This window comes from Euprymna scolopes, chromosome 22 (genome assembly GCF_053919585.1).
Source record: "Euprymna scolopes isolate OS-2025 chromosome 22, ASM5391958v1, whole genome shotgun sequence".
Lineage (NCBI taxonomy): Eukaryota > Metazoa > Mollusca > Cephalopoda > Sepiida > Sepiolidae > Euprymna > Euprymna scolopes.
Genome location: NC_136503.1, coordinates 115,474,184 through 115,502,062, shown reverse-complemented (window position 1 = coordinate 115,502,062; position 27,879 = coordinate 115,474,184). Strand labels below are relative to the sequence as shown.

The 27,879-nt window shown below is 31.5% G+C and overlaps 1 protein-coding gene across 8 annotated transcripts in view; it reads right to left on the bottom strand.

The window, feature by feature from the left end:
- The window catches only part of LOC145243675 (ELKS/Rab6-interacting/CAST family member 1-like), a 412,696-nt gene that overhangs the window by 90,535 nt on the left and 294,282 nt on the right, over positions 1 to 27,879 (bottom strand). For all 8 annotated transcript variants that reach the window (XR_013862932.1, XM_080106725.1, XM_080106727.1 and 5 more), the window contains 4 exons: positions 27,251 to 27,637; positions 10,335 to 10,433; positions 4,467 to 4,631; positions 1,418 to 1,585 (listed from right to left, as the gene is read on the bottom strand). Coding sequence is in view for 7 of the 8 variants with exons in the window: in XM_080106725.1 (XP_079962851.1) it covers positions 1,418 to 1,585; positions 4,467 to 4,631; positions 10,335 to 10,433; positions 27,251 to 27,637 (819 nt within the window). In the remaining variant the exon portion in view is untranslated. The remainder of the gene's footprint in view (positions 1 to 1,417; positions 1,586 to 4,466; positions 4,632 to 10,334; positions 10,434 to 27,250; positions 27,638 to 27,879) is intronic.

The window sequence follows — 27,879 nt, the reverse complement described above, 5'->3', positions numbered from 1 at the left end:
AGTGCTTACCTTCCTCCAAACTTTTTTTCTTCTTTTTTTTTTTTTTACTTTTTTTAATACTTTGACTCCAATTTGTCACACTAGTCCACCAACAAATTAACAACTTTCAGGTAATTTTAATTTTTATCCCAATCCTGAGTGCCAATTTTTGAGAGCTGGATTTCTTCCAAATCAACCTTGTGTTTAATTTTGCCCTTATGGGAAGGCAAGTAAATAGAAACAAGTAAACAAAGATTTGATAGACCATCAATTATCGAGCAATGCCATAATAAAAAGCAAAAGCTTTTCTAGGGGCGTAGTATCTTTCCAAGAAGCCTCTTCGTGGCATCCTCAACTGGTTTTCATGTGACATGCAAAATACAACCTCACCATAAAGCCTCACCTTTCATGTCACAAAGTATATATGTAAACCTTAACTACAAAAATACTTCTATTCTTTTTATGGGTAGTTGTAGTTCCTGTGCTGACCACCAACAAAAAAGAAAAACTTGCAGTTTCACAGTAGACCATCAGATTTTTTTTTCTCCGATTGTTTTTTACTATAACCAATATCAACAATTTCTCTTACTCTCTATCTGTGCATAAAGCTAAATGCAAATTCCATGAACAAAGCTTAAGAAAAATTATAAAGTAAAATTTTAATTAAAAATAAAAATCAGTTTGATCATATTTTGCTGATCTGCCATTAATAGAGTGGAAATCTCATAAAATAGGGGGAGATAAGTCAATCTATCATTTAACCAAGTAATAATGAATGGTGGATCGGCAAAATATGAAAACTAATTTTTATCTCTAATTAAAATTCTACTCAATAATTTTTCCTAGTTTTCGTATGAACGCATTTCCAAATAAATAAACACAAAAATTCTTTGTTATATTTACGTATCAAGCAAAAGTATGCATATACATAAAAAAATTATGAAAAATTATCAAGTAAAATTTCAAGTAAAAATAAAATCAGTTTTATCATTTTTTGTTGATCTGACATTAATAACAGGGAAAAGCAAGGGCAGATAAGTCAGCGTCATTTAACCAAGTAAGAACAAATGGCGGACCAGCAAAATATGAAAACTAATTTTTATCTAATTAAAATTATACTCAATAATTTTTTGTATACTTATTTTGCATAATAAGCATATCAAGGTTTTTACTTGGAATGTGTTTTTTGTATTTATGCCCTATGCTGTATATGTACCAAGAGTCGAAATAGCTTAAAACTAGAAAAACAAAACATGCTAATATTAATATGCAATTCCGTTTTTTTTATTATTATTAAACGTCTTTATTTTTCTGATTCTCTCTCTTCTGATCTTGAGCACATGGTGCAATGGGGAAAAATGCATCTGAGAAAATGAGAACAGTAATCCGAAGAATCCAAATAATATTAAAAAGAAAAAAATAAAGACATTCTTCTTACCTCAGATCCAATGATACTCGTCTGTTTTTCCCGAGCACTGATTTGTTCCTTCAGCACCAAAATGTACTCCTGTTGCTCTGAATATTGCTTGTCTAATGTATCCACTTGAAGGCGAAGTCCACAAAGTTCTGTCTCTTTGCGACCAAGGCTTTCATGCATCTGCTCAATCTAGATATATATTTATATATATAAAAAAAATTAAATTAGATATAAAACCTTTATACAAGTTTTGGGAAAATTATGCGGGTCCGTGGCCAGACACAAAACATGATTAGAAAAACAAGTCTGGGTTGGATAGGGACAATTTTTTAAAACGGGCAATTTTCATGAGATAAATTTAAGATTTTTTTTTTAAAAACAATTTTTTTCTTCAAAAACTTAATAGTAATAAAATACAGTTATATATTAGGAACCCTATGTCAAGAGCAATTAAGTCAGTTAGTGTGGATTTTAACAAGAGTCACACTTAGTGCATGTTATAATAACTCAAATCTGCAAAACAAAATTGTTTCCAGAGATGGGTGACGTAAAGTTGAGGCAGCAGGTTAAATAGCGTAGACAGAACAGGAAATGACAAATGATGTCACGCTTTTCAAACAGAGAGAAAAGTAAGGTTTTCTAATGTCTATCTTCGAAAGCTAATTGTGAGACATTGAATAATACCATGAGTTGCGCAAGGCAGTTTGCCAGTAATGTAGAAAATTTTATAATCTAAGTAGGAGATGTTAATTTGATGTCTCTGTTCATGTGTTTAGTTAAGTTAGGAAGAAGACCTAAATAATTAGCAAAAAGAACATTAGTCTCTCTCTCTCTCAAGTCAATTCTATCCAAAATAAAACCTTGAAAAACGTTCTCAATGAATATCTCCCTTGTGTCTTTCCTGTATGACAAGAATTTTATTAGTTTAAGTTAAACAAACAAGATGATCGATGACTGCTCATGAAATATGGCAAAGAGAAACAGCAGTTAGACAAGGTAATAACAGACATCTAGCACATATGTATAGAAAACCATATAATACTTCCAGTTTTAATAGAAAAATTTACTAAAAAAGAAAATGGTCTCAGATTGATTGGGAATGATGCAGAATGAGATGTAATTAAAGTTGAGAATTCTCTGTTTTGTAGTATTGGATTTATGCTAAAATTCATGATAATTACATTTCACAAAAAACAATAGATCATCTTCGTTCAGTAAGAAATTGTCGGTTATATAGTCAACTAACATATTTTTTGATTTCCGGCGTAGTGCTACCGGAAGCAATAAGGGAAATCAGTTCCTTCACTGTTATTGTGAAGTAATTTATTGAAATAAAATATATGAAAAGGACATTATTGAAAAGTATACAATAAAAATAAACAAAATTATACAAATAAAAATAAGTTTTATTTGCATTTTTAATAATAAAATTAAAAAAAAAGTTATTTTATTCAATTTGAAATTTTATAAGGAATATGTTTATAAAATCATATGAACAAAAGTTTTTTTAATTTTAAAAATAAATTTTTTATTTGAATTTATATAATAAATATATGTTTATGAAAGTATAAAAATAAAAAATAAAAAAAATAAAAAAAAGAGTACATGCTCAAGAGGGATATAGGTGTAAGAAAAAAAGCAAAGGAACTGATTTGCCTTGTCACCACTTCCGTAACCACTATGCTAGAAATTAGGAAGTATGTTAACTGACTATAACCAAATTGTCTAATGGCAAGTAGGCCCTTAATGAAATGGGCCACTTATATCAAACAAACATAACTAAAAATTAGTAATAAAAAGAAATAAAATTAAAAAAAGCATTACCAGAAAAGAAAGTAGCATCATAGATGAAAAATCGATTTTGTACTTATTTCCTGGTAATTAATAGTTTTAGGCTGCTGAAGTGTTTGAACACATTTTTAAAATTAAGTTTGCTGATAGGTTTCATCGACTATGACAAGGCCTTTGACAGCAATAAGATCATACTGTTCTGCTCACCTGACAACCAATAAAGGATCAGTAACGAATACATAACACTATTGCCGGTATTAAACACATACTACAACAGCAAAATCATTCCGTTTGACCGGCTGTGAAGTCAGACAGTGAGATCCCCCAATTCTGAAAAACTGTTCATCTCCTGCTAGGAACACTTTGCTCACCAACTTGACTCGGATGGAATTCAGATGAATAGATACTTTGATGATAACACTCTGTTGATCAGCCACTCAGTCATCGATGTGTATCAGTGTTTGGTCGTGGCCTAGACCAAATGAATTTATAACACCCAGGTGGTCGACAATATGATCTACCACATTTCTGTACTCTATTGTTATTTGCATGGAAAGTGCTCAAGTGAGCTTCAATCTCTGGTTTTCTTTGTTGAACTTTCACAGCAAGAACTCATCATCTTATTACTCGCACTGTAAAGAACTTTCCTTTCTTTCTGTGTGTGCCTAACATTAAATGAAATTAACAAATCTACTATCTGTGGAATACGATGTCACAAAATTTATTTTCTGTAGGGTACAAAGTGGTCATCTTCGAATGACATGTCAATGAAACTGGTCATAAACTGTCTTCATCTCATTAATCCTTGAGTGCCTCTTAGCCTTAATAAGTGATGATCTTTAAAAAGGAAAAAAATATTCATCAGCCTATGCCAGATTAAATAAGTTGAGATCTATGTCTACCTCGGCCAGAACTTGCTCACAGAACACAACAGCTGCCAGTCGATATACAGAAGGAAGATGACCTAGACGGCTCTGACTATTGCAGATTTTGCCAGCAATGCTAACTTCCTTAAAAAAAAAGGAAAATTTTTTGGTGCTTGTGCAGTTTACAGATTGTCTATCTTTTTAGATAAGATTTTCAAATTAAATTCAACTTCAACAGTATCTTTTATTAAATTGTTAGGTGCAACTACAGAATAATTACAAAGCATCCTGCCCTCCCCATGTTAAGAATGGGTTTCTAAATAATAATGTTATTATTTCAGCACAGTCTGTAAACTGCACAAGTACCTGTTTTTAAATTTATTCCCAGAAATGGTGACAAAAAACTATTTTACCTTGGCCTTCATTGCTCGTGCATCAGCGTTATTTTTGGTATCTTTGGTGTTTGACAAATCAACTTTCCATTGCTTGCCCTCCCCAACGGAAATGTCTTCTTGCAGCGATAAAAGTTTGTCTTCCATAAATTGGACGTCTTTTTCTAAAGCAGCAATTCTGGAATCCTGAATTGAAGAATTTAAAAGAAACAATGGCAGGAATGAGAGAAGGAGATAAAAAGAGGGAAAAATATGTACATATACAAAGTGTTAAGATCATGTATGACTAGAGACAAAGTATGATATCAATTTTAATGAATTGAAAATGATACTTATGTCAGAGACTAGCAGTTAATAGGTTTGATTTGGTTTATGGCATATCAACCACCTAGGAGTCATTTAATACCAAATAAAGTTGTCAAATATAATGCTATAGGTGTATTATATTTTTTTAGTCTTATGTTCGTTCAACTTTTTCTTTGAAACTACTATGTGAATCTGATTGAAATTTTGTATGGACCTTCGTGATGATGAGGTACAGCAAACTAAGTATAATGGTATCTGTTCGATGCAAACTTAGGGACTAATAGGGATTAGTCACCATAATTTTACTTTTTCTTGGAAACTACTGAGCAGATCTGAATGAAATTTTGCATGAACTTTTGTTATGATACGGTGCAGTGAACTAAGTATTATGGTATCTGTTAAATGCACATTTAGGGATTAATATTTAATGCAAAAATGAGCACAAATTCAACCATATTCAACTATCGATTTGGCATAAAGCACTCTTTCTAAGTAAAGAAGCTAAAAAGTGTAGTTATTTATATTCCTAGAATGCATTGCTCTCAAAATACATATTCTTAGAAGGAAATTTCAGAGGGTACCATAATTACTTAAGAACAGATAAATGGTGCATTCCAAGAAAGCACCATCACCCCATATTTCTTCATATCTGTGTCTTACGAATAATACCAACCACTTCACAACAAAGTGCAAACCAATTCTCTTATAGTGAAGATGTGATGTGAAAAGTTTTCTGTTGTTATCCAATCACGGATGCCTTGATTACAATAATGATTGTGAAAACCTAGGACAATTCATATTTAATGCTGGTGCGTAATTCAAATGCTTTACATTTCATTTTGTGGCGGCAACCTTTTAATATTAATTTTTTTCAGTCATATAGACTACCAGAATAAGAAGAATGGAATTTTCCACTTTTCCCATACAAAGGATGAGAACTAACAAAGTTGTGATTGATAAATTAGCGCTTCTATATTATACAAATGAAAAAAATACTGAATTTCAAGTGAAACTGTAATTGTCAGGTGTCAAATAGTAACATATCCAAAAATTACGAAAAATGATAAGGTAGAAAAAAATAATTATTAGTGAAAAAAGAAATTTGAGGAAAGAAGCGAAATCACTTTATGTTTACTAAAAAAGAGATAAGTTAATGGGAGATAATTAAGTTCTGTTGCTTATGTCATAATTAAAAATGTTGAACAAAATTTATCCCCCATATAAAGTGAAAATTTTTTCATTAATAATCATTTTTCTACCTTATCGTTTTTCTTAATTTTTGGATATGTTACTATTTGCAACATGACCATTACACAGGTACCATTTGTTTTACTTGAAATTCAATATTTTTTTTCATTTATACAATATACACTGTGTGTCAAATTATTAACAAGATAACATTTTTTTGCCAGTTTCAGAAACTTACCCATAGTTTTGTATCGAAAGCTTTGGAAACGTTGGCAATGCTGAGCTGTGCGTACTATGAAATTTTTGTATTTTTTCTGCGCAATGTAAGCAACTTGCCATCATAATTGCCGAATCCACAGTCTTTGAAATGTGTCCAATTATTAACAAGGCAGTTTGTTTCATCAATAAAATGGGTCATAAAGTTAGTTTGAGTAGTTCTGAAAAGAGTACTATTACAGAACAGCTAGCAAAAGGTAAAACTACCATCGAAATATCAAAAATGATAGAAAGGTACCATCAAACTGTGAAGAACTTTGTCAAGGACCCTACAAAGGTACGTAAGAGAGAGCTGATATAGGTAAATCTAGAGTTGTTTCATGCCATTCTCTACTCCAAATTAAACGTGAAGTTAAGAACCCTGGGCAGACAAGCCGAGAAGTCTTTGACCAAGCCGGATCGAACAATGTCTCAAAAAGTACTCGATGTCGCCTTCTGAAAGAAGTGGCACAGTCTGTTAAGCCTATGACAAAGCCTCTATTAAATCAACTTCACATACAAAACCGACTGAAATGGGCAGAGGACAACATGAAAACAGATTATTCCAAAGATTTGTTCACAGATGAAATGCGTGTCACTCTTGATGGTCCAGATGACTGGAGCAAGGGATGGGTCCTAGATGGATGACATCGTCATGACGTTTAAGGCGACAACAATGTGGTGGTAGGATAAAGATTTGGGTTGAGATTATCGGATGGAGAGTCCCAGAAGGCGTAAAAGTGACGTCAAATGCTTACATAGTTTTTCTGAAGAAGCATTTTGAACCATGGCTGAAGAAGCAAAAGTTGACATTCAGAAGAACCATTATTTTTATGCAGGATAATGCTCCCTCACATGCAGTAAACAAAAGCAAAGAGTATTTGTAACAACTGGGGTTGTCTGGGCTATGGAAGATGGAGTGGCCTGCGAATTCACCAGATTTGAACCCAATTGAAAACCTTCGGAGTATCATGAAGCGACGCCTCTACGCCAATTTAAGAGCAAAGATGAGTTGTAGGATGCTCTTTAAGAGGTATTGCAAGGATTAACTGTTGACGAAATCACAAATTTGACTAATTCTGTGGACCAACATCTTTTACAAGTCATTTATAAAAAAGGATCGCATATCCCCTACTAATTATGTCTACGTAGAAATTGTTATGTAGTTATTGTGTTCTAAGCATTTTTCCTAGTTCACTTAATGTTTGAAAATTATTTCAATAAACAAGTTATGGGTATATTGTGTTTTTTTCTCAACCTCGTTAATAACTTGACACACTGAAGTCAACAGATATTTCTATCTTCTGCAATAGTTTCGCTAATACTGCTTTAAATACTTTTATTTTCTGACTTGAGTAGCTGAATAGTATTGTAAGCACTTTCTCAAAGTTTCATGGATTTTTATTCACTGGTTCCTTAAATATTTAAAAAAATGTAAACTCGTTAATAATTTGATACGCAGTGTAGAAGCACCGATAAGTTACTGTTCACCTTGTATCTTTTGTTTAGTGTATCTTCTTTTCTATCCTCAATAATTATTACATGTTTGCACTATCATTTTTGTTATTAGTGCTGCCTCCAACAGAGGAAATCAAAATATATAAACATAACTTCCTTATGCTTGTGTTGTGTTGATTAATCGGACTATTAATCTCATCTTCTGTATTATTAGCACAACGTTTCGGTCGCTGCAACCTGCAACCTTCTTGGGGTGTTGAAAACATGCTTCTTTTTCTCTACTAAGGAAAAGAGGGTTGGCTATGCATTACAAAAATTTGAACAGTGGGTTTGAGGATGGTCCGTAGATCATAAGGAAGGTTCAATCGTCAGGGGCCACTAAGAATTTTTTTAAAGACTCAATTTTTCGGGATATCTATACTAATTGTTAATATTAGTGAAAAAATGTTTTACGAATGTTTGCGTATTTTTGATTTTTTAACCTATGGTTCGAATTCTTGTAATGCAGAGCCCTCTTTTCTTTAGTATAGAAAAAGAAGCATGTTTTCAACACTCGAAGAAGGTCTCAGGTTGCAGCAACCAAAACGTTGTGCTAATAACACTCAAGATGAGAATAATAGTCCGATTAATCAACATAACAAGCATTCACATCTCATCTCAAAAATTCAGAATTGCATAACTTCCTTACATATCTTTTTTTATACAAAAGTATCTTTTTCATGTGTTAGAGAATTGGGCGTTACAGTCACATAGTATCTAAATAAGAATGAAACCAACTCGATTTTTCCTATTAAAAAAGAAACAACAAAAACGAGATCTCAAAGTTTTTAATGGTGCTTATTTAGAATTACACTTGATTAAAAAAAAAAATACAAAAAACATTTATGATGCACATATTCATCATGGAATGAAGCTGTCATATTCCAAAAATCGCATAAATTGATCAAGTAGTTTTTTGTTTTGTTTTTTGTTTTTAAATTAAGAAAACCAAATTTCACAATTTTTAGTAATTAAATTTTTTTAATTATTTTGAATACAAAATCTCTCTAGTCGAATTGTCACCCTTGAATTTTGGCAAAATTTAAACCAATATGGCCACTCCCAGTCTCCTTGCTTCCTCACAAAATTTGATTTTATTAATTAGAAAAAAAAAAGCTACTTGATCAATTTATGTAATTTTTGGAATATGACATCTTTGTTCCATGACAATTATGTATATCAAAAATTTTTCTGTAATTTTTTTTATTTTTGTTTAACTAAATGCTATTCTAAATAAATACCCTTTTAGTAATTAATAAATTATTCTGTTTAATTTGAATCTTTTGTTTTGTAAACCTTTTCTTCTTTTATATTTAGAGTCTCTCATATTTTCTACGTTACTCCTGTTACTCAGGTTACAAATTTTACAAATCCCTGTCACGATCAAGACACTTTTAATAATTATTTTTAAATAAAGTTAAAAAAATATACATTTTTTTCATTGATGTTTATACCAAAAACTGCTGAGCAACTTAAGCAGTGGATTTGGTTATGTTAAATAAACTTATTTCATTTTGAATTCCACTTTTTGTTTAGCAAAAGTCTTGCTGGTATCAATCAAGTAAAGTAAAGACAAATTCTTTGTAAATTTCTAAACTGGAATTATGTATCAATTATGTAAATAGCAATTATGTAAATATTAATTATGTAAATATCAATTATGCAAATATCAATTATGTAAATATCAATTATGTAAATATCAATTATGTAAATATCAATTATGCAAATATCAATTATGTAAATATTGATTATGTAAATATCAATTATGCAAATATCAATTATGTAAATATCAATTATGTAAATATTAATTATGTAAATATTAATTATGTAAATATTAATTATGTAAATATCAATTATGTAAATATCAATTATGTAAATATCAATTATGTAAATATCAATTATGCAAATATCAATTATGTAAATATCAATTATGTAAATATCAATTATGCAAATATCAATTATGTAAATATCAATTATGTAAATATTAATTATGTAAATATCAATTATGCAAATATCAATTATGTAAATATCAATTATGTAAATATTAATTATGTAAATATCAATTATGCAAATATCAATTATGTAAATATCAATTATGTAAATATTAATTATGTAAATATCAATTATGCAAATATCAATTATGTAAATATCAATTATGTAAATATTAATTATGTAAATATTAATTATGTAAATATTAATTATGTAAATATCAATTATGTAAATATCAATTATGTAAATATCAATTATGTAAATATCAATTATGCAAATATCAATTATGTAAATATCAATTATGTAAATATCAATTATGCAAATATCAATTATGTAAATATCAATTATGTAAATATCAATTATGTAAATATTAATTATGTAAATATCAATTATGTAAATATCAATTATGTAAATATCAATTATGTAAATATCAATTATGCAAATATTAATTATGTAAATATTAATTATGTAAATATTAATTATGTAAATATCAATTATGTAAATATCAATTATGTAAATATCAATTATGTAAATATCAATCAAAAGGAACTTTTTCTTTAGCATACACCAGCAAGACTTCAGCTAAACAGAAAACAGAAGTAAAAATGAAATAAGTTTATTCAACATAATGGTGAATATCAAAGATATTTTTACCTTGGCTTCAAGCATCGCTTGCATCGTATGAGAATTGGATGGCAGATTCTGGAGTTGGAATTGGGTATTTTTGAGCTGATTCGACAAGATTCCATTTTCCTAGAAAGAACAAAATGAAAGTTAATCTTTTGAAATCATTGCATTAAAATATTCTTTTTCTCTCTCTCTCTTTCCAAGATTATCCAACTTTCACTCCAAATCTAAAAAGGAAATCTGTTGCTAAGATTGCTGGAAAAATGATTGGATCATTCCACTGCTCCATAAAGTACCTAACTCCTGATGCAGTCCACTCTCGTAAGACTCAGATGTATCTTAAGGTACTGCTGCCAGATGTGAGGTAGTGCTGTTCAGATTACTCTTGTTTTGAATTTTTGAAATGACAATACGTTATTTGTATTATTTGGATTCTACGGACTTCTATTCTCATCTTGAGTGTTACTTTCACAATGTTTCAGTTGATGTAACCTCCAACCTTCTTCAGGTGTATTTTGTTGAACTTGGGAATTTGGATGGAATTTTGAACAGAACCCTTTATTCACTTCACGAGGGTAGCATGCTCTCATCCTGTCAGCCATGACTGGATAGAGGTCCTAAGTAATTCGCATTTGTATTTTTCACCCACACTGAGAATTGAATGTTCAATCTTCAAGACAAAATCACTTTTACAATTCATTTTTCCAAGCATTTTAACCACTGTGTCACGGGTCCTTGAAGAAGGTTGGAGGTTACATCAACTAGAACATTGTGAAAATGACACTCAAGATGAGAACAGTAGTCCAAAGAATTCAAATAATACAAATTACTGTTTCTTGATTTGATAACTCTATCATGGCAATTCCATGTTAAATCAATTCCATGCCAAATCGATTCCACGTCGATGACTTGAAACCCATATCCTCAGATTTTGTTCCAACTTACACCAAAGAAATCCTGAAAATTTGAGCAAGTAATTTCCGATTTAGAACATTTTCTGTTTTGCATGAATTTCATATGATGACTCCAGGTAACGTCTATGTATTAATAGGATAGTGTGTGTGTTATTTTGTGTATCCCACTTACCTACGAGTGACTGTCATTTAATTGTTATGGACTTCCATTTCTTGTAATAAATAATTTTACCAAGGATTCTTCATAAGTTTTGGTCTCGATTATAGCTGAAGGAACTCTAGTTATATCATTCCAAGCTAATGCATCCATGCATATATCGATATCTTTTTTTATTTTTGAAATCGCAACTTTATAATGTATAAAAATCAATAGAACATTAACTCTATAATAATATATATGAAATCTGCAAGAATTAAAATATCTTATTTAAGTGTACTTTACAACCAGGCTATGCCAGATGTCCCTGCTAGCTTAGCATCTCCATTTATGCTAAACATCTACAGAATGCCAACATCAATATATACTACATATGAATGAGTCCCCTGTGGAATTTCCGCTAGTTTTAATAATTACATTTTCTATATAAATAAAACAGTAGACATATACATGTGTGTGTGAAAATATTTAACCAATAAACTCTTGAACTACTGGTCACATAATACAGTAAACAGGAAACAGTAATCATACACCAAGAATAGTTTATAATGAGTAAAATCTTTGTTTGGATGGATGAGTAATGCGTACAGAAATATGTCAGCAATTTGAAATGCAAAAATATTCATTTCAACTTGCCGATATATTTCTATTATTTTTGCACATGCACAAATTCATTTATAGCTTGAAGTGGTTTAATTTTAAATTTTTCTTATCTCTCTATTGATAGCTCAAATGGTAAGGAATGCAGTTGGAGTGTTAAATGTCTTTGTTCTGATTCTAGCTGATGGCATGAAAGTCATTTTTTTTTAACTTTTGAAATCATTACTATATATTAGGTACAATATAATATTCAATAAAGAATTGGCTCTGTAATAATAAATACAAAATCTGCATGAATTAAAATACATTTAAGCGTATTTTACAACTGGGCAAGTCGGGTGTCCCACCGTTAGTTTTGAATATTTTCAGTTTGGAAAATGATGTGACCCTGAAAATTCACTCAATTCAAGGATTGTTTAGGTCATTTCTTGATCCAAAGAATCTAAAAATGGCACCAGATTTACTCAGAAATGAAGCCATTTTTTTTTTATTAGATTTTGGAATTTTTCACATCTGCACAAATGTAGGGCAAAAAATGATGTCTTCGATATGGTATGTAGACATTCATGCAAACACTATGAAGTACCTCTGGACCAAAAAAATGGCAAAATGTTCTTGTTTTGTTTAGTCACAGTGACTATTTAAAGTCTTCTTTTTTTTTGAGAGTTTAGAAATATCCTATTGGAGGAAGCAACTAGTTTGGATATGTTGTGAAAAACATCTAAATTTATATAAATTCATATTGAAATAATTTTTAGAAAGTAAAAATTACATGGTAGAAAATAAAATATGGGTTTTGAATTCCTAAATTTTTGGATGATTTAACATGGAATTAACCAGAGTACAAAATTGACTACGCAATCTAGTGTCTGATGATCTCTTCTCTACAGTCTTTGGCTGAGCTCCAATCACTAATTCCTTCCTGTAAGACATTCATGGCAAGAACTCATCTTACCACCACCATTACACAGAACTTTCCTTTCTTCTTTTGCATGTCTAATATTAAACAGAATTTCCATAAAGTTTCTTTTCAAGAACTTCCCATCTGTGGAACAGGACTACAAAATGGTCATCTTCAACAAACGCTTAAACTGTACTTATAACTAATTAAATTTTATTCATTCCATGCAGTACTTTCAATCCTCTCATAATATTCATCATCCAACTGATAATCTATTCATCTAACACTTATCCTTCAGTGATTTGGTATGGTGACTAAATACTAAATGAAAAATTAAATTTTTAAAAAGTTAAATATATCACTGGAAAAATTTAATAGTATTGAAAGGAAAATATTTTGCATCTCTTTTGAAAAAGATAGTTTATATAAGACATTGGAAAACAAGGTTCGGATGCAAACCACAGTGCCGACGATATCCAAGCAATTGGGCCAATAAGTGAGATCAAACTACTCAGAATCCAATTTCTACCATTAAAATGATCAAGAGTGAAAAAGGGATTGACTAAAATATCAGTCAAGAAAAACAGATGATAGAGAAAGATGAGAGGAAGATGGAGATAATATTTTCATTCAGTTATTTTTATTTATTTTATCCACATAAATCTGAAATAAACTGAACTGCGCTTTTAAATACTTAATTTAAGTTTATTATTTCAAACATTTTCAATAATAGTAGTATCATTTCAGCTTCAAACAGGCAGATACCAAATCTCCATTAGTAATTGAAGTAATAGTATATTATAGGAATAAGGACCCCAACCAGCTTCAATACAAAAAAGTAAAAAAGAAACACATTTTGCTCAACACCAGTTTGACCGTGACCTTCGCACACACATTTGCTCTGTAGACAAATATCGCAACAATAAAACTTTAAAAAAAACTTTGGATTGTTTTTTTATTTTTTTAAATAATAATAAAAATGAATTATATTATTCACTCAGGACCAAGATTTATTTTTTTGTAGAGTGCGTTTAGATATTTACAAAACTTTTTCAAAACATTTTGTGAGGAACAGGATTTTCCTTACATTAAAAAACGACGTAAGAAATGAAAACTTAGAACACTGATTGGAATCTCCATAAATGGTTTATTAAATTAATGATCGGTTTTGTGATATCAGTTTAAATATGTCTTGTTTCTTATATTAAAAACTTACCTTGTATTTAACAATTTAATAGCAAAGTTTTTTTTTTTATATAAAAACCGTTATAAAAACATTTCTAAATAAAATTATGTATGTTATTGATGAGGATGTTATTTTGATAAAATTGGCTCGGTCTAGAAGGATTTCTCCTTCATTGACTGCTGACAGGAAAGATTAGCGTCTTGTTAATAATCAATAATCAAATACACGATTTCTCCTTTACTGACAAAAGATATCAGTGTCCTTAATATTGTGTATCCAAAAGTATTGTGAAATTATGCATATAAGAAACATGCACTTTGCTTCTTTTTTTTTTTTTTTTTTTTTTTTTTTAAACCATACTGAGTCACAGCAATGTGCGTTAGGCCTTTCTGCTTGTGCGGTGATAAAATTTGTCAAATGTACTTGTGATGTTAGGTTGTATAAGGGTGTTAAATCATACTGTTATTTCTTTAATCAGATTTTTTCGATTAGTGATTTTTGATAAAAAAAACAAACTATCTATTTGGTTGGTGCAAAAATAATGTTGTTTTTGACGTTTAACTATATATATATATATATATACATATATATATATATATAAACGACATTATTTTTGCACCAACCTAATAGGAACACTGTGAAATAAAAAAAAAATTGCCTCAGCCATTTTGAAGTCCATAGATAACAAACTCACAGACAAAGTGCCATATATATATATATATATATATATATATATATATATATATATATATATTACTAGCAGGAAAACTTACCATTGTCTGGGATTGAATGAGGATCAACAAATGTTCTCCCATACTTTTATCGTCATCGAAATCAGTGAAATTGCACATTTTTCAATTGTATTGAATGCTTGCTCTAGTTGAGAATCCACTGCCGCGTATCAGGAGGAAACTTCACATGGCTCTCCATAGTGATGTAGTCAACAATACATTGTAGTCTATATTGCAAGATAGAGATTCTACTGTTGATTTTATAAGATTACTAGCAGGCAGACCTGACGTTGCCTTGGATTTAATGAGGATTCCTGAATGTTTCACACACCCCTATTTTCATGGTCATCAAAATCAATGAACTCGCCCATTTTTCAATTAAATCGATTGATTGCCTGCTCTAGTTTAGGACTCATTGCGTAAGTTTCACATGCCTCCCTTCAGTGACTTAGTTCACATTGCACTATAAAGAACCTATTCTTGATTTTATAAAATTCATTTTTAAATATAACGGCTTGAATTAAAGTTTGAAATGGAAAAATCAAGTATCATGGTTCAATTGTGTTCTAAACAGAAAAACACTGATTTTGAATGCGCTCATGTCATATCAAAAACATACTGTTGATTTTATATGCCGGACCATTCTGCTTGTGTGGAAATAAAACTCCTCAAATGCATTTATGATATTAGTCTATATAAAATGTTAACTTTAATCAAAATCGTTAGTTCCTTTTTAATCAAATTTTTCGATTATCGATTACTGATACTTATCAAAGATATTTCAATATAAAACCTATTTAAGAACACTGCCAGATACATAAAGTAGATTTGTGTGAAATTTTATAAAAATCGGCCTAGTCAAAATCACTATCAAATCCCCCCACTCTCTATCGGTGTCTAAACCTAAACTTAGATTCCATCAACAAACCTAGAATTGCCCGCCTGTAGAACTGTCCCGTTGATCTGCTTTCCAGCTGACTACAATATTGTCGTCTTCAATTCCAATATAAACAAGTTCTTATTAAACTTTCCTTTTAAAAATAGTAGAGATTTTTATATAATGGCTCGAATAAAATTTTCTCAAGTATCATGGTTCAGTTGTGCTCTAAACAGAAACATTCATTTCGAACGTGCCCCTGTCATATCAAAGAAGCAACTGTTCATTTTATGAAATTATTTTACATAATAACTTGAATTAAAGTTAAACATACATACTCAAGTATCATGGTTTAATTGTACTTTAAAAACAAATATTCATTTCAAAGGCACCCCTGTCTTATAAAAGAACCTACAATTGATTTTATAGGCTGTTTGTGTGGTGATACAACTTCTCAGATGCACTTGTGATGTTAAGTTGTATAAAAGTGTTAATCGGACTTCTTTCTTCAATAAGATTTATTTGATTACCAATTTATAATCATTTTTGGAGCCATTCCGATACAAAACCTACGTAAAAACACTCCCAGATGCATCAAGTATCTTAGTGTGAAATTTCCAAAAAATTGGCTCAGCCGTTTCCGAATCCATAGAGAACAAACACACACAAAGTTCCTTATATATATATATATATATATGAGCAAACAGTTAATGAAATATGTTAAAAAACACTTTGAAATGAGTTAAAAACATATTTAATTTGAAAAGGAAACACTAGATAAATGGATAGTCCTTAATCCGCGGAGTTTCGAAGAAATACTCTCCTTTGGAGAAATAATAAAAATAATATTAATAAAAGAAAAATAAGATGTGCTTTTCACTCTACTTCCGAGACATAACTATCAGTTATGTCTAGTTATGTCTCGGAAGTAGAGTGAAAAGCACATCTTATTTTTCTTTTATTAATATTATTTTTTTCCTTGTACACACTTTTTTGTGAATTATTCCATGGATTTCTGCCTTTGGATTATTATGGACCATCTTCTTCCAATTACGGGATTTCTTTGGATTTTACTTGTACAAATGGAAATTCTTTTAACTTTCTTGAAGTTTTACATTTGGATTTTACCGTCACTGGATTTTTTTATCTTCCACCAGACTATCCATTAATGTGTAATCACCTTTTTCGTTACCATATTCCCTCTGCTTAACTTATTTTGTTTTCAAGTAAGATCTTTGACTTATTTGTTGTTTCATCAAATACTTCTGCATTCAAAATCCGATCCTGCATTTTGCTAATTCCTACCCTCTGATGAGAAGGAGAGTATTTCTTCGAAACTCTGCGGATTAAGGACTATCCACTTATCTAGTGTTTCCTTTTCAAATTAAATATGTTTTTAACTCATTTCAAAGTGTTTTTTAACATATTTCATTAACTGTTTGCTCATATTATAAGCTCTATTTCCTATTTGGTATTATCGAGCTTTTATATCTGGCTGAGATAAGTTTATAAATATTAATTCTTTAATATTTATAATTTACTTTAATTTTACCATCTTGGATCATTTTGGTAAATTCAATTGTAATTTTCATTTTATATATATATATATATATATATATATATATAAACACACACACATATATATACACACACACATATATATATACACACACATATATATATATATACACACACACATATATATATATATATACACACACACATATATATATATATATATACACACACACATATATATATATATACACACACACACATATATACACACACACACATACACATATATATATACACACACACACACACATATATACACACACACACATACACACACATATATATATATATATATATATATATATATACACACGGTTATTTTTATGATTATTGTTTCCATAACGTTATTATTTAGAAAAGCCCTTAACATGGAGAGAGGAGGGTCCTTTACCTAATCTGTGCAATTTAATAAACAAAAGATATCATAAAAAAAATCAAATAAAAATGCCAAGACAGCTTGTGGTATCAATGATATGTTATGTGGCCCTGGTGACGAGAGCCTCGAAGATGAGGATGGTCACGGTCGGCCGACTGTCGTTGATAACGAACATTTGAAAGCTTTAATTGAAGTCGATCTTCGCAAAACCACATGAGAAGTTGCTGTTGAACTTGAGGTCGACCACTCAACAGTCATTTGCCATTTAAAGCAAATAGGGAAGTCAAAAAAAGTTGGATAAATGGGTGCCACATGAATTGAATGATAATAAAAAAAATCGTCGTTTTGAGGTGTCTTCTAGCTCCTTCTGCACAATAAAAACGACCTATTTCTCGAGCGGATTGTGACATGTAATGAGAAGTGGATCCTCTATGACAACCAGTGACATTCGGCACAGTGGATGGATGCCAAAGAAGCTCCACAACACTTCCTGAAGCCGAAATTGCATAATAAAAAGTTAAGGTGACTGTTTGGTGGTCTGCGGCCAGTCTCATCCATCACAGCTTCTTAAATCCAGGCAAAACAATTATGGTGGAGAAGTATTGTTGACAAATTGACAAAATGCACCAGAAGCTCCAACGTGCTTGAGATTGGTCAATATGAAGGGAACTATTCTCCTCCATGACAACATTCACCCATATGTTGCTCAACTGACCCTGCAGAAGCTGAACGAATTGGGCTATGAGACTCTGCTTTATCCGCCATATTCACCGAACCTCTCGCCCACCGATTATCATGTTTTTGAGCATCTCGACAACATCCTGCGCAAAAAATGCTTCAAAAGCCAAAGATGATGCCGAATCGGTCTTCAATGACTTCATTGCTTCCAGAACTCCGGATCTCTATATTGATGGGATAAATAAATCTGTTTCGCGTTGGCAAAAATGTGTTGATTCTAATGGTTCTTATTTCGATTAAAAAGGATTATGAAAGGAGTTATGATCTTTTGAAGCTGAACGTCAAAAAGCATTTTTGCACTAACCTAATATATATATGTGTGTATGTGTGTTTGTATATATATATATATATATATATATATACATACATGATGATGATTGCAACGTCTTGTCAGACGAGTGCCACTCCCTCAGACATTTAAAATCCATGAGCCCAAATGCCTGAGGGAGTATCTATACAAAGATGATGTTACAGAGTCTTAGCTTTGTACGACAGCTAAGTCTCTCTCTCGGTTCAAGATGTTGAGATCCAGCAACAAGCAAGAGCAAGATAGCCAGCAACAAATTAAACTGCAGACCAGCTTAATGCGGGTAAGGGTCTTCCGCTTTATGGTTTTTTAAATCAGAGATTTGCTTCTCCTAGAAAGGTTGCCTTCACCACGACTTATGGGAGCCCTCTCCACCCCAATACACATATACACACACACAAATATACACGGTGCTAGTTGGCCATTGACCCAGAAAAAGAGTTCATTCGCCTATACATACATACATACATACATACATACACTAGCAGTTCAGCCTGGCTTTGGTTGGGCCCTATGTACTGTTCATAACTTGCCCTACATGTGAATACACTTTATGTAAGATTTCAAATGTTTAGACCAAAATGTGTCTGAGTAATTTCGTAGAGACCGCAAAGGTAAATTTTCTTTTAACTTTCACCCCAATCTTGACTCCTTAACATTTATTATTTTGGTCTCAAATCAAAATACAAAGTTTTACCCATGTTCAAGTTACCTACATCTAAAATTTCAAGTCTTTAGACCCAAAATTGGCAGAGTAATTTGGCAGAATCTTCGAAGGTCAACTCTTTCAACTTTTGGCAGCCAAATTTTCGCCCCAAAACTGATTAAAATGCTTGCCTCATGCCTGAATACCCCTTATGTATAAATTTCAAATGTTTAGACCCAAGATTGGCTGAGTAGTTTGCTATGCACACCACAAAGGTCAAATCTTTGAAACTTTGACTCCTTGGCAGTTCAAATTTTCGACCTAAACCGATTAAAAAGCTTGCCTTATCTCTGAATACCATTTATGCAAAATTTAGTTTCAGTAATTGCTGAGTAATTTGATAGAGACCGCAGAGGTCAAATTTTTTTTTACTTTGACCTCAATTTTGACCCCATAAACATTTATTTTTGGGGCTCAAATCAAATTAAAAAGTTGGATCCATGTCCAAGTAACCTATATGTAAAATTTCAAGTGTTTAGACCCAAAACTGGCAGAGGAGTTTGGTAGAGTTTTCAAAGTCAAATCGTTAAACTATGACCCCTTGACAGCCAAATTTCTGCCCGAAAACGAATTTAAAAGATTTTCCCAAATCTCAATACCCCTTATGTTAAATCTTGAGTCTCTAGACTGAAAATTGACATTTTCACTTTTATAGATATTTATAGATATTTATATATATGTATATATATATATATATATATATATATATATATATAGATACAATATGTGTGTGTGTGTGTGTGTGTGTGTGTGTGTGTTGTATGAAAAGACAAACTGATACATGGTGGTGAAACAGCTGGAAGAAGGACCTGAAGAAAGGGATATTCGCCATGATACTTATCTTAATGAATTTAGATAAATAATCAACAACTGGAAACGTAATTAAGGTGATTATGAAATACGAAAATTGTGCTAAGCTAATTCATTTCACACATCTTAACATTTTACTGCAGTTTCATGGTTTTCCAATCCAGCAGAAGTGTTTAACAATGTTGTACATTTCAAATATTCAAATATTCAAACTGACAAAATAACTTCAGAAAGTTAGGTGTACTAGAATTAGGAAAGTTTTTCTAATTCTAGGACACCTAAATTTATTTTTTAGCTGTCAAAAAAAAAAAAAAAAAAAAAAAAAAAAAAAATAGCACATTTTCTGGAGTTATATTGTCAGTTTGAATATTTCACTATTTTGCACTAAGTCACTGCAAGGAGGAATGGGAAGCTTCCTCCCAGTACACTGTGGGGATGGGGCTAACTAGAATAGACAGTCAATCGATTTAATTACAGAATAGGTGATTTCACCAATTTCAATAATAAATGTATGGGAGAGTGGAACATTTGTTGATCCTCATCCAATCCCGGACAACGTTGAGTCTCTCTGCTAGTAACAGTACCTTATATATATATACATATTTAGCAGAAATGGTAATTAGTAAAAACCCGAAGAGAGTACTCAATACTATTGCAGAGCAAATATAAATATATTTTTATTACCGTTTTATCTGCTTAGTTACATATTTCCATTACCGAATCATATCAACAATCCGATATTCCATCAGATTTTAAAGATATCTGTAAAATCTGATGAAATTATTGAATCGTTGATACAATTCGGCGATTGAAACATGTGTAACTAAGCAGATAAAACGGTAATAAATATATATATATATATATATATATATATATATAAACAATAAACCGTGTCGTATTTACATATGTAAAAAACATCTCAATAATGCATACATAGAATCAATGTCATTTTTTTAAATATTTTATATGTTAAATTATATTACTCCCGCATTCTAAAAAGTTTTTTTTTTTTTACCCGATTATCCCAATTTTTATAACACAAATTGGCAATGTCTTCAAATAAACTATGTGGGATTTATCTGTAGTTGTTTTCTATAGCTAGAATAATCTTCTAATCTCTATGACAAACATTTGGTGCCCAGAAGATAGAGATGAATGACCTGAAAGCCTATTTGCAGCGAACAATACATTAATCTGGTGTAAATCACTTTAAGGATTTTTTTACTGTATCTTTATGAACTGCCTTCGTTATGAAAGATGGGTGATCTGATTTCCAAGAACATAGAACTGTATTCTATAAATGAAGGTGTGTGTTTTCTCAAGAGTGCATACATAGGTCCATAAGCCCATCTCTGAGAAGAAATTCTCATAAAAACTCATGAGGCACAAATGGTTCGTAAATACTTCAGTTCCCCTTTTAATTGATTTTCCCTTCATCCTGCCACCTATAATATTTAACCCCACTCCTAGTAACAACTACTTATGATAAAATCCCGTCCTTTCTTACTATCTCCTGATATACCCACATTTTTCATAGAAATTTCTTGCCTTTTGTGATTGCAGTCATGCATACACATTTTCTATTAATACATAAAGGTATGTATATAGTTATTTATATTTCGCTTTGCTTGTCTGTCCACCTTTTCTTAAACAAATACACTGATCTAGCTAAAATATTGTATGGACCTTTGATACGATAAGGTGCAGCAAACTAAGTATTATCGTATCTGTTGTGGTGACTACCTTACAGATAACAATGAACTCATATACTATAAAAATCGAGAGATATGCTGCTTAACGCTATGCACACTTTGCAGTCAAACTGACATATAACGACACTCTTTATTTGTTGTATTTGTTTTTCTGTTCAATATATTTTGTTTCCACTAATTACAGACTTGTGTCTTTTTTCTGAACCCTTACTGGTCTACAACAGTATCCATTCAAAGCACAGTTAGAGATTAATATTTAATGCAAAAATAAGCATAAAATTTAACCATATTCAACCATCATTTTGGCATAAAGCACTCATTCTAATTAAATGGGCTATAACTTTTACCTGTTTTTAACAGGCAAAATGTAGTGTTTACATATTTGTATGTAAAAGTTGTACTCCTTTTTAGAGGACGCAATATGAATACCCCCCTCAACTGAACATTCAAATATTTCAGATTTACATTTTCATCCCAAACAAGGCGCAGCGCCACTTTGAACCAGGGGGCTACTATCGGGGACATAAGTTGCAGGGGTATTATGAAGGAAGATGAGTAGCAAGATGTTTGTTCACATTAAACTTGAACTTCTGCATGTCAGTACAGTTGGGAAAGCAGAATCCCGGAAGAGAGTTCCAAAGTCTAGCAGTTCTGGGGAAGAAACTATTGGAGTAGAATGCTTTCTTACACCTAGGGATCTCTACTGTGAAGGGGTGGGATTTAACTACTTGCTGAGTTTGACGAGGGTATTCACATCGAGAACGTACAAGTGCTTGTAGTTTGTCAGAGCATTCACCATTAAACAGGCAGGGAGATGCAACATTTCGTTGATGCGACAGAGACTGAAGCCTAGATGACAGTTCAGGATCTATCCGGTTGGCGACTCTTTTGAACCCTGTCCAGGAGTGAGACAATTAGCAGATGCACCAGCCCAAATGTGACAACAGTACTCCATACATGGGCAAATGGTGGCCATATAGAGGTTCAGGATACTTTCAGGCATAATTAGTTTTCTAGTACGGTAGAGAGAGCCCACTTTCTTTGCAGCAGCCTTGGCAATGCTCTCAATGTATCTATTTCAGTTCATGTTCCCTGTAAACGTTAGGTGAGAGGTTTAAAGGAAGTACTTTCGGGTAATTTGTACTTGGCCATTGCTATTGGTGGTAGAGACGGTTTCTTGTAATTATTGAAGAAAACAAGCTTAGTCTTGGCAGCATTGAATGTGACCGTCCATTTTTGTCTCCATTCCACTACAGATTGGAGATCATCCTCTAGTGTTTCTGTCATTTCCTTAGATATGTGTTCATTTGTTTCCTCTCGTGCCTGTTAGAGAGAGTTGTGTCATCAGCAAATATACCCACTTCAGAAACAATTTTATCAGAGAGGTCGTTTATGAATATCAGGAATAATAAGTCCAAGGATAGACCCCTGAGGTACTCCTGCATTTATATCATATTGTTTAGATGTATGACCGTCGAGGACAACTTGGATTTTTCTCTTAAGAAAGATTTAATTACATATGATCTAATTTTCCTTAGAAGATCATCATGCCATACCCTGTCAAAAGCCCTAGATATATCGAGGGTTACTGCTCTACCCTTCCCTGTTTTGTCCAGTGAATGGTATATACGTTCAGAGATTACAGTTAGGATATCTGCTGTGGAACGGACTTGCCTAAATCCATAATGTTTGTCATTCAGTTATTATGCACGAATAAGGATTCTTTGAATTTCTTCTTAAAATCCTCTAAATTTTAAACATTTTCTAAATACAAAATCATTTCATGCATTTTGATTAGATAAGGATTTTAGATCTAAAATTTATTTTGATAAAAGTAATTACTTTACTGGGGGCAGGGGTCCTGGAAACATTTGATATAAAATAAAAGGCTGTGATGAGTTCTGGTGTTATCTGAGTTTAAAATTTTACATAAATGTTTAGTAAAAAAAAAAAACTATATTTTTTGTGAAATCAGTACAATGAAAATCAATTGTAATTACAATAGAAAAAGACGAGCATGAAAAGTAATATGGTTAAGCTTAAACATAGAAAAGTAAGGGACTAGTTGTTGAAAGTAGAAAAGAAAAGGACAAGGCTGTAGTATTTTAAGTTATAAATTTATTATATTTTGATTTGAATATCTTGTCCTTTTTTTTTCCAATTTTAACAACCAGTCCTTTACTTTTGCATGTTTAAGCTTAACCATATTACTTTTCATGCTTGCATTTTTCTATTCTGACCCATGATTTTCCAGGCTTCCAATAAATTCACTTGTTCTTTGTTTAATTTCAGTCTTATTTTTTTGCCCCCATAAACACATATGTAACAATGTACGGCACTCGTCTGGTTTCAATAAAATCTCCCAATTATCTTCCTTTGATGCTATCATTCTCTCTGTTTCACTTGTTACTTCTCTTTCGTGACAACAGTGAATTAGTAGCAACAGTAGTTGCTGAAGCGGCGTGGTTGCCATGGAAACCAGTCATAGAAAGTGTTGCTCACCTCCTTACATATTTTTGCGATTTTGAACACCAGAAAATTCATCATAGGAATCACCACTTATCAAGGCCAAGAGTCCATTCGAGGATAAGGGTTAAAGAGTGTACAGTGGAAATTGGACAATATAGTAATCGTTAGTAATAATAATATAATTATTTGAAATTTGGTCGAAAAATGAGTGAGCAGCGAAGCTTTAAAGCAGTTCTAAATGACTAAAACTGCCACTTAATCATATCATTCAAACACCACCGTGTTTGAAATTTGGTTGAAAAATGAGTGAGCAGTGAAGCTTTAAAGCAGTTCTAAATGACTAAAACTGCTACTTAACCATATATTCAACACTACCGTGTTTGAAATTTGGTCGAAAAATGAGTGAGCAGTGAAGCTTTAAAGCAGTTCTAAATGACTAAAACTGCCACTTAATCATATCATTCAAACACCACCGTGTTTGAATGATATGTGATATTTGTGCTGAAACTACAAAATAATAAAATATTTAAAGAAACTCAGTTTATTGAATTAAATATTTGGAAAAGATACAAGTTTTATTTCACACTACACACATTTGACTAAAAAAAAATTTTTTTTGTTGCTTCATTATTTTCTTTTTCATTTTTTATGCTACGAAGGGCGTTCAATAAGTAATGCCCTTGATCCACTTTTTATAGCAGTAGAGCAACAAAATTTGGCACAGTTATTAGTCTTTCTTTATGTAGGAACAATTAATCAGAATCAGGAATCGAAAAAAATCAGAACATTTTGAGGTATCAGAAAATGTTTTCTAATGCCCAAAACGATTCTTTTCATCATTTTTATTTCTTTGTTTTTGTTTAAAACTTAATTTTCCACAGATCGTATTAATGATTAAATGAATATTTATTGATTTTTAACAACCAGAAAAACTAAAATTTGTAAGTCACACCCCAAAGTGTATTTTTATATTTGTGAATATATATACACATTTTACACGTATTTTTTGGTACCCTGCCCCCCCCCCCATGCAACAAAAACAACTATCTTTAGTAGAAATTTAAATAGAATCGGAATAGATAATTGTATCGGAATCAGGAAAAATATTGGAATCATTCCATCACTAATATATATACATTTGAAACTCTTTTGGGGGGTACAGAATTTTATACAGATATGGTGCAAAGTGATGTTGCTGGTGACATTAGTAAATTTGAAGAAGAGCATGCAATGTACTCTGACTAGTGGAGAATTCAAACTTAATAGTTATTAGTATTATTTGTATTTTTATGATTACAACTTTCTCTTGGCTGTGATTTTTACAATGATTCAGGTATAGTTTTTTGAATATGACAGAATTTTTTTTAAATTTTTTGAAGAAAAATGGTGCTTCCCCATTATTACAGTTGGCTGAAATATGATCTACTTACTTATGAGGGGAAAATGAATACTGTTCACCAAAAATTACAGAAATTCATCCAGTAGTTTTGTTTTTATAAAATAAATTGAACATTTAGTCATATGCAGAATATCACCATCTTATCATAATATTCAGGAGAGATAATTTCTTTCTTTTGCAGTAAAAAAAAAAAAGGAGAGCTTGAGTTTTTCTTCTCACAAAATTTTAAATTATTTCCCTTGAATTTCATAATGATAATAATGGTAGCAATATTCCGTGTACAGCTAAAAGTTGAATTTTACAAAAACAAAACTTCAAATGAATTTCTATAAGTTTTGGTGAGCAGTATTTATTTTCCTTCACAAGTAAGTACAATATAAAAGTTTTTTGCTATTTTTTATGATATTCATATTTAATTTAGGTGTAAACATAGAAAAGCAATGCCTCAAAAAAGAAATATGTACCCTAAATGTCCTTGCGGCATAACAGATAAAGTACTCTGTAAAATTCAGTTGTAAGTGACACTCTTATGAAGGTGATAGTTCAATCCTCAGTGTAGGTAATATTATTGCAAATTATGTAGGACATCTATCCAATCACTGTTAATGGAATGTGAACATGCTACGCCCATGGATTAAATAAAGGGTTTTCTTTGAAATTCCATGCTGATTCCAGAGTTTGACAGAAAGATTCCAGAGTTTGGCAAAATACATCCGAAGAAGGTCGGAGGTTACATTGGCCAAAATGTTGTGAAAATAACACTCAAGATGAGAACAATAGTCCGAATAATCAAACTACAAATAATCAATCCTCATCTCAAGATTTCAGGAACATGAATTGATTTTTTTTTTTTTCGTAGAGAAAAATGATATGATGTGTAATGTGAATCTCAAAGGCGGATTCAAAGCTGATGAGCTGAGCAGACAACTAAATTTGGATAGTATGTGTGTAGAAGAGGAGTTTTCTATGGTATGGCAACATTGAAAGAATGGATGAAAGTTCTTGGGTTGGTAGAACAGTTAACATTGCAGAGTGAGAGCACAGGGAAAAGCCCAGGGAAACATGGGAAGAAGTGATAAAAAACGAGTTGAGAGAAAGAGGAATATAGTTTGCAAGTTTATTTCTAAATGCCGTCCAACATATGCCAGCATGTAAAAATGGACATTAAACTGATGATGATGATGATGATGATGATGAGGCACGTTTTTTATGAATCAAAAAAAAAAAAAAAAAAGTGCTTTTTTAAAATTTTTGCTAAATGACTCACCATTTACCAAGACTAAAAGCCACTAAGGGATAAGGTTAATGAGATTAATCTATTGTCACTTGAATGATGAAAAACATTATGAGAGGATTGAAAATGAAATAAACAAATTTTTTTATTTATTTTATCATTGTTATTATTATTATTATCATTATTCTTTGTCCAGCGGAAGATAATTTGGTTTATGTAAAAAAAAGAAAGAAAAAAGCATTACACACCTCCCTTATTTTGGCAACTTCTTTGGCTTTTTCTTCCAGCACCGATTCCAATTGTTTTCGCTTCTTCTCCTCTTCTAAGGCAATATTCCGCAACGTTTCTATCTCAACTCGGTCTGCATCGAGTTGTTTAACACCGAGACCTTTACTTTGTAGCATTTCTAATAGTTTTTTTATGCTCTCGTCCCTCGCGGACAATGTCTGTTTCTGTGTGGCGATTCGGATTTCCATCTCTTCCACTGTTTTACGGAGAATCAGGATTTCCTTGCCCTGCTTATCTTGTTCCTGCTTCATGGTATCCATTTCCTGTTCGCTCAGCGAATGGTTGCTTCCGGAGTGGCGTGCTTGGTCAAGTTGTAACTGGAATTCCTTGCCGAGAGAACTCTGCCTCTGTAAAGACAATAAAAAAAAAAAAAAAAAAATATTTTACAACTGAATATAAACACATAGCAGAGTTATCTTTCCTTTAGGAATAAAGTGTAAGGCTTAGAGTTGGAATATAGTCATTCATTATTTGAATCAGATTTGATACAAATTGTCTGAATTCCAAAAGAGAAAATAGAAATGATACATGATGATAAATACACTACTTTTTATTACTTTTTATTGTCTGTCATGCTTAAGGTTGAACT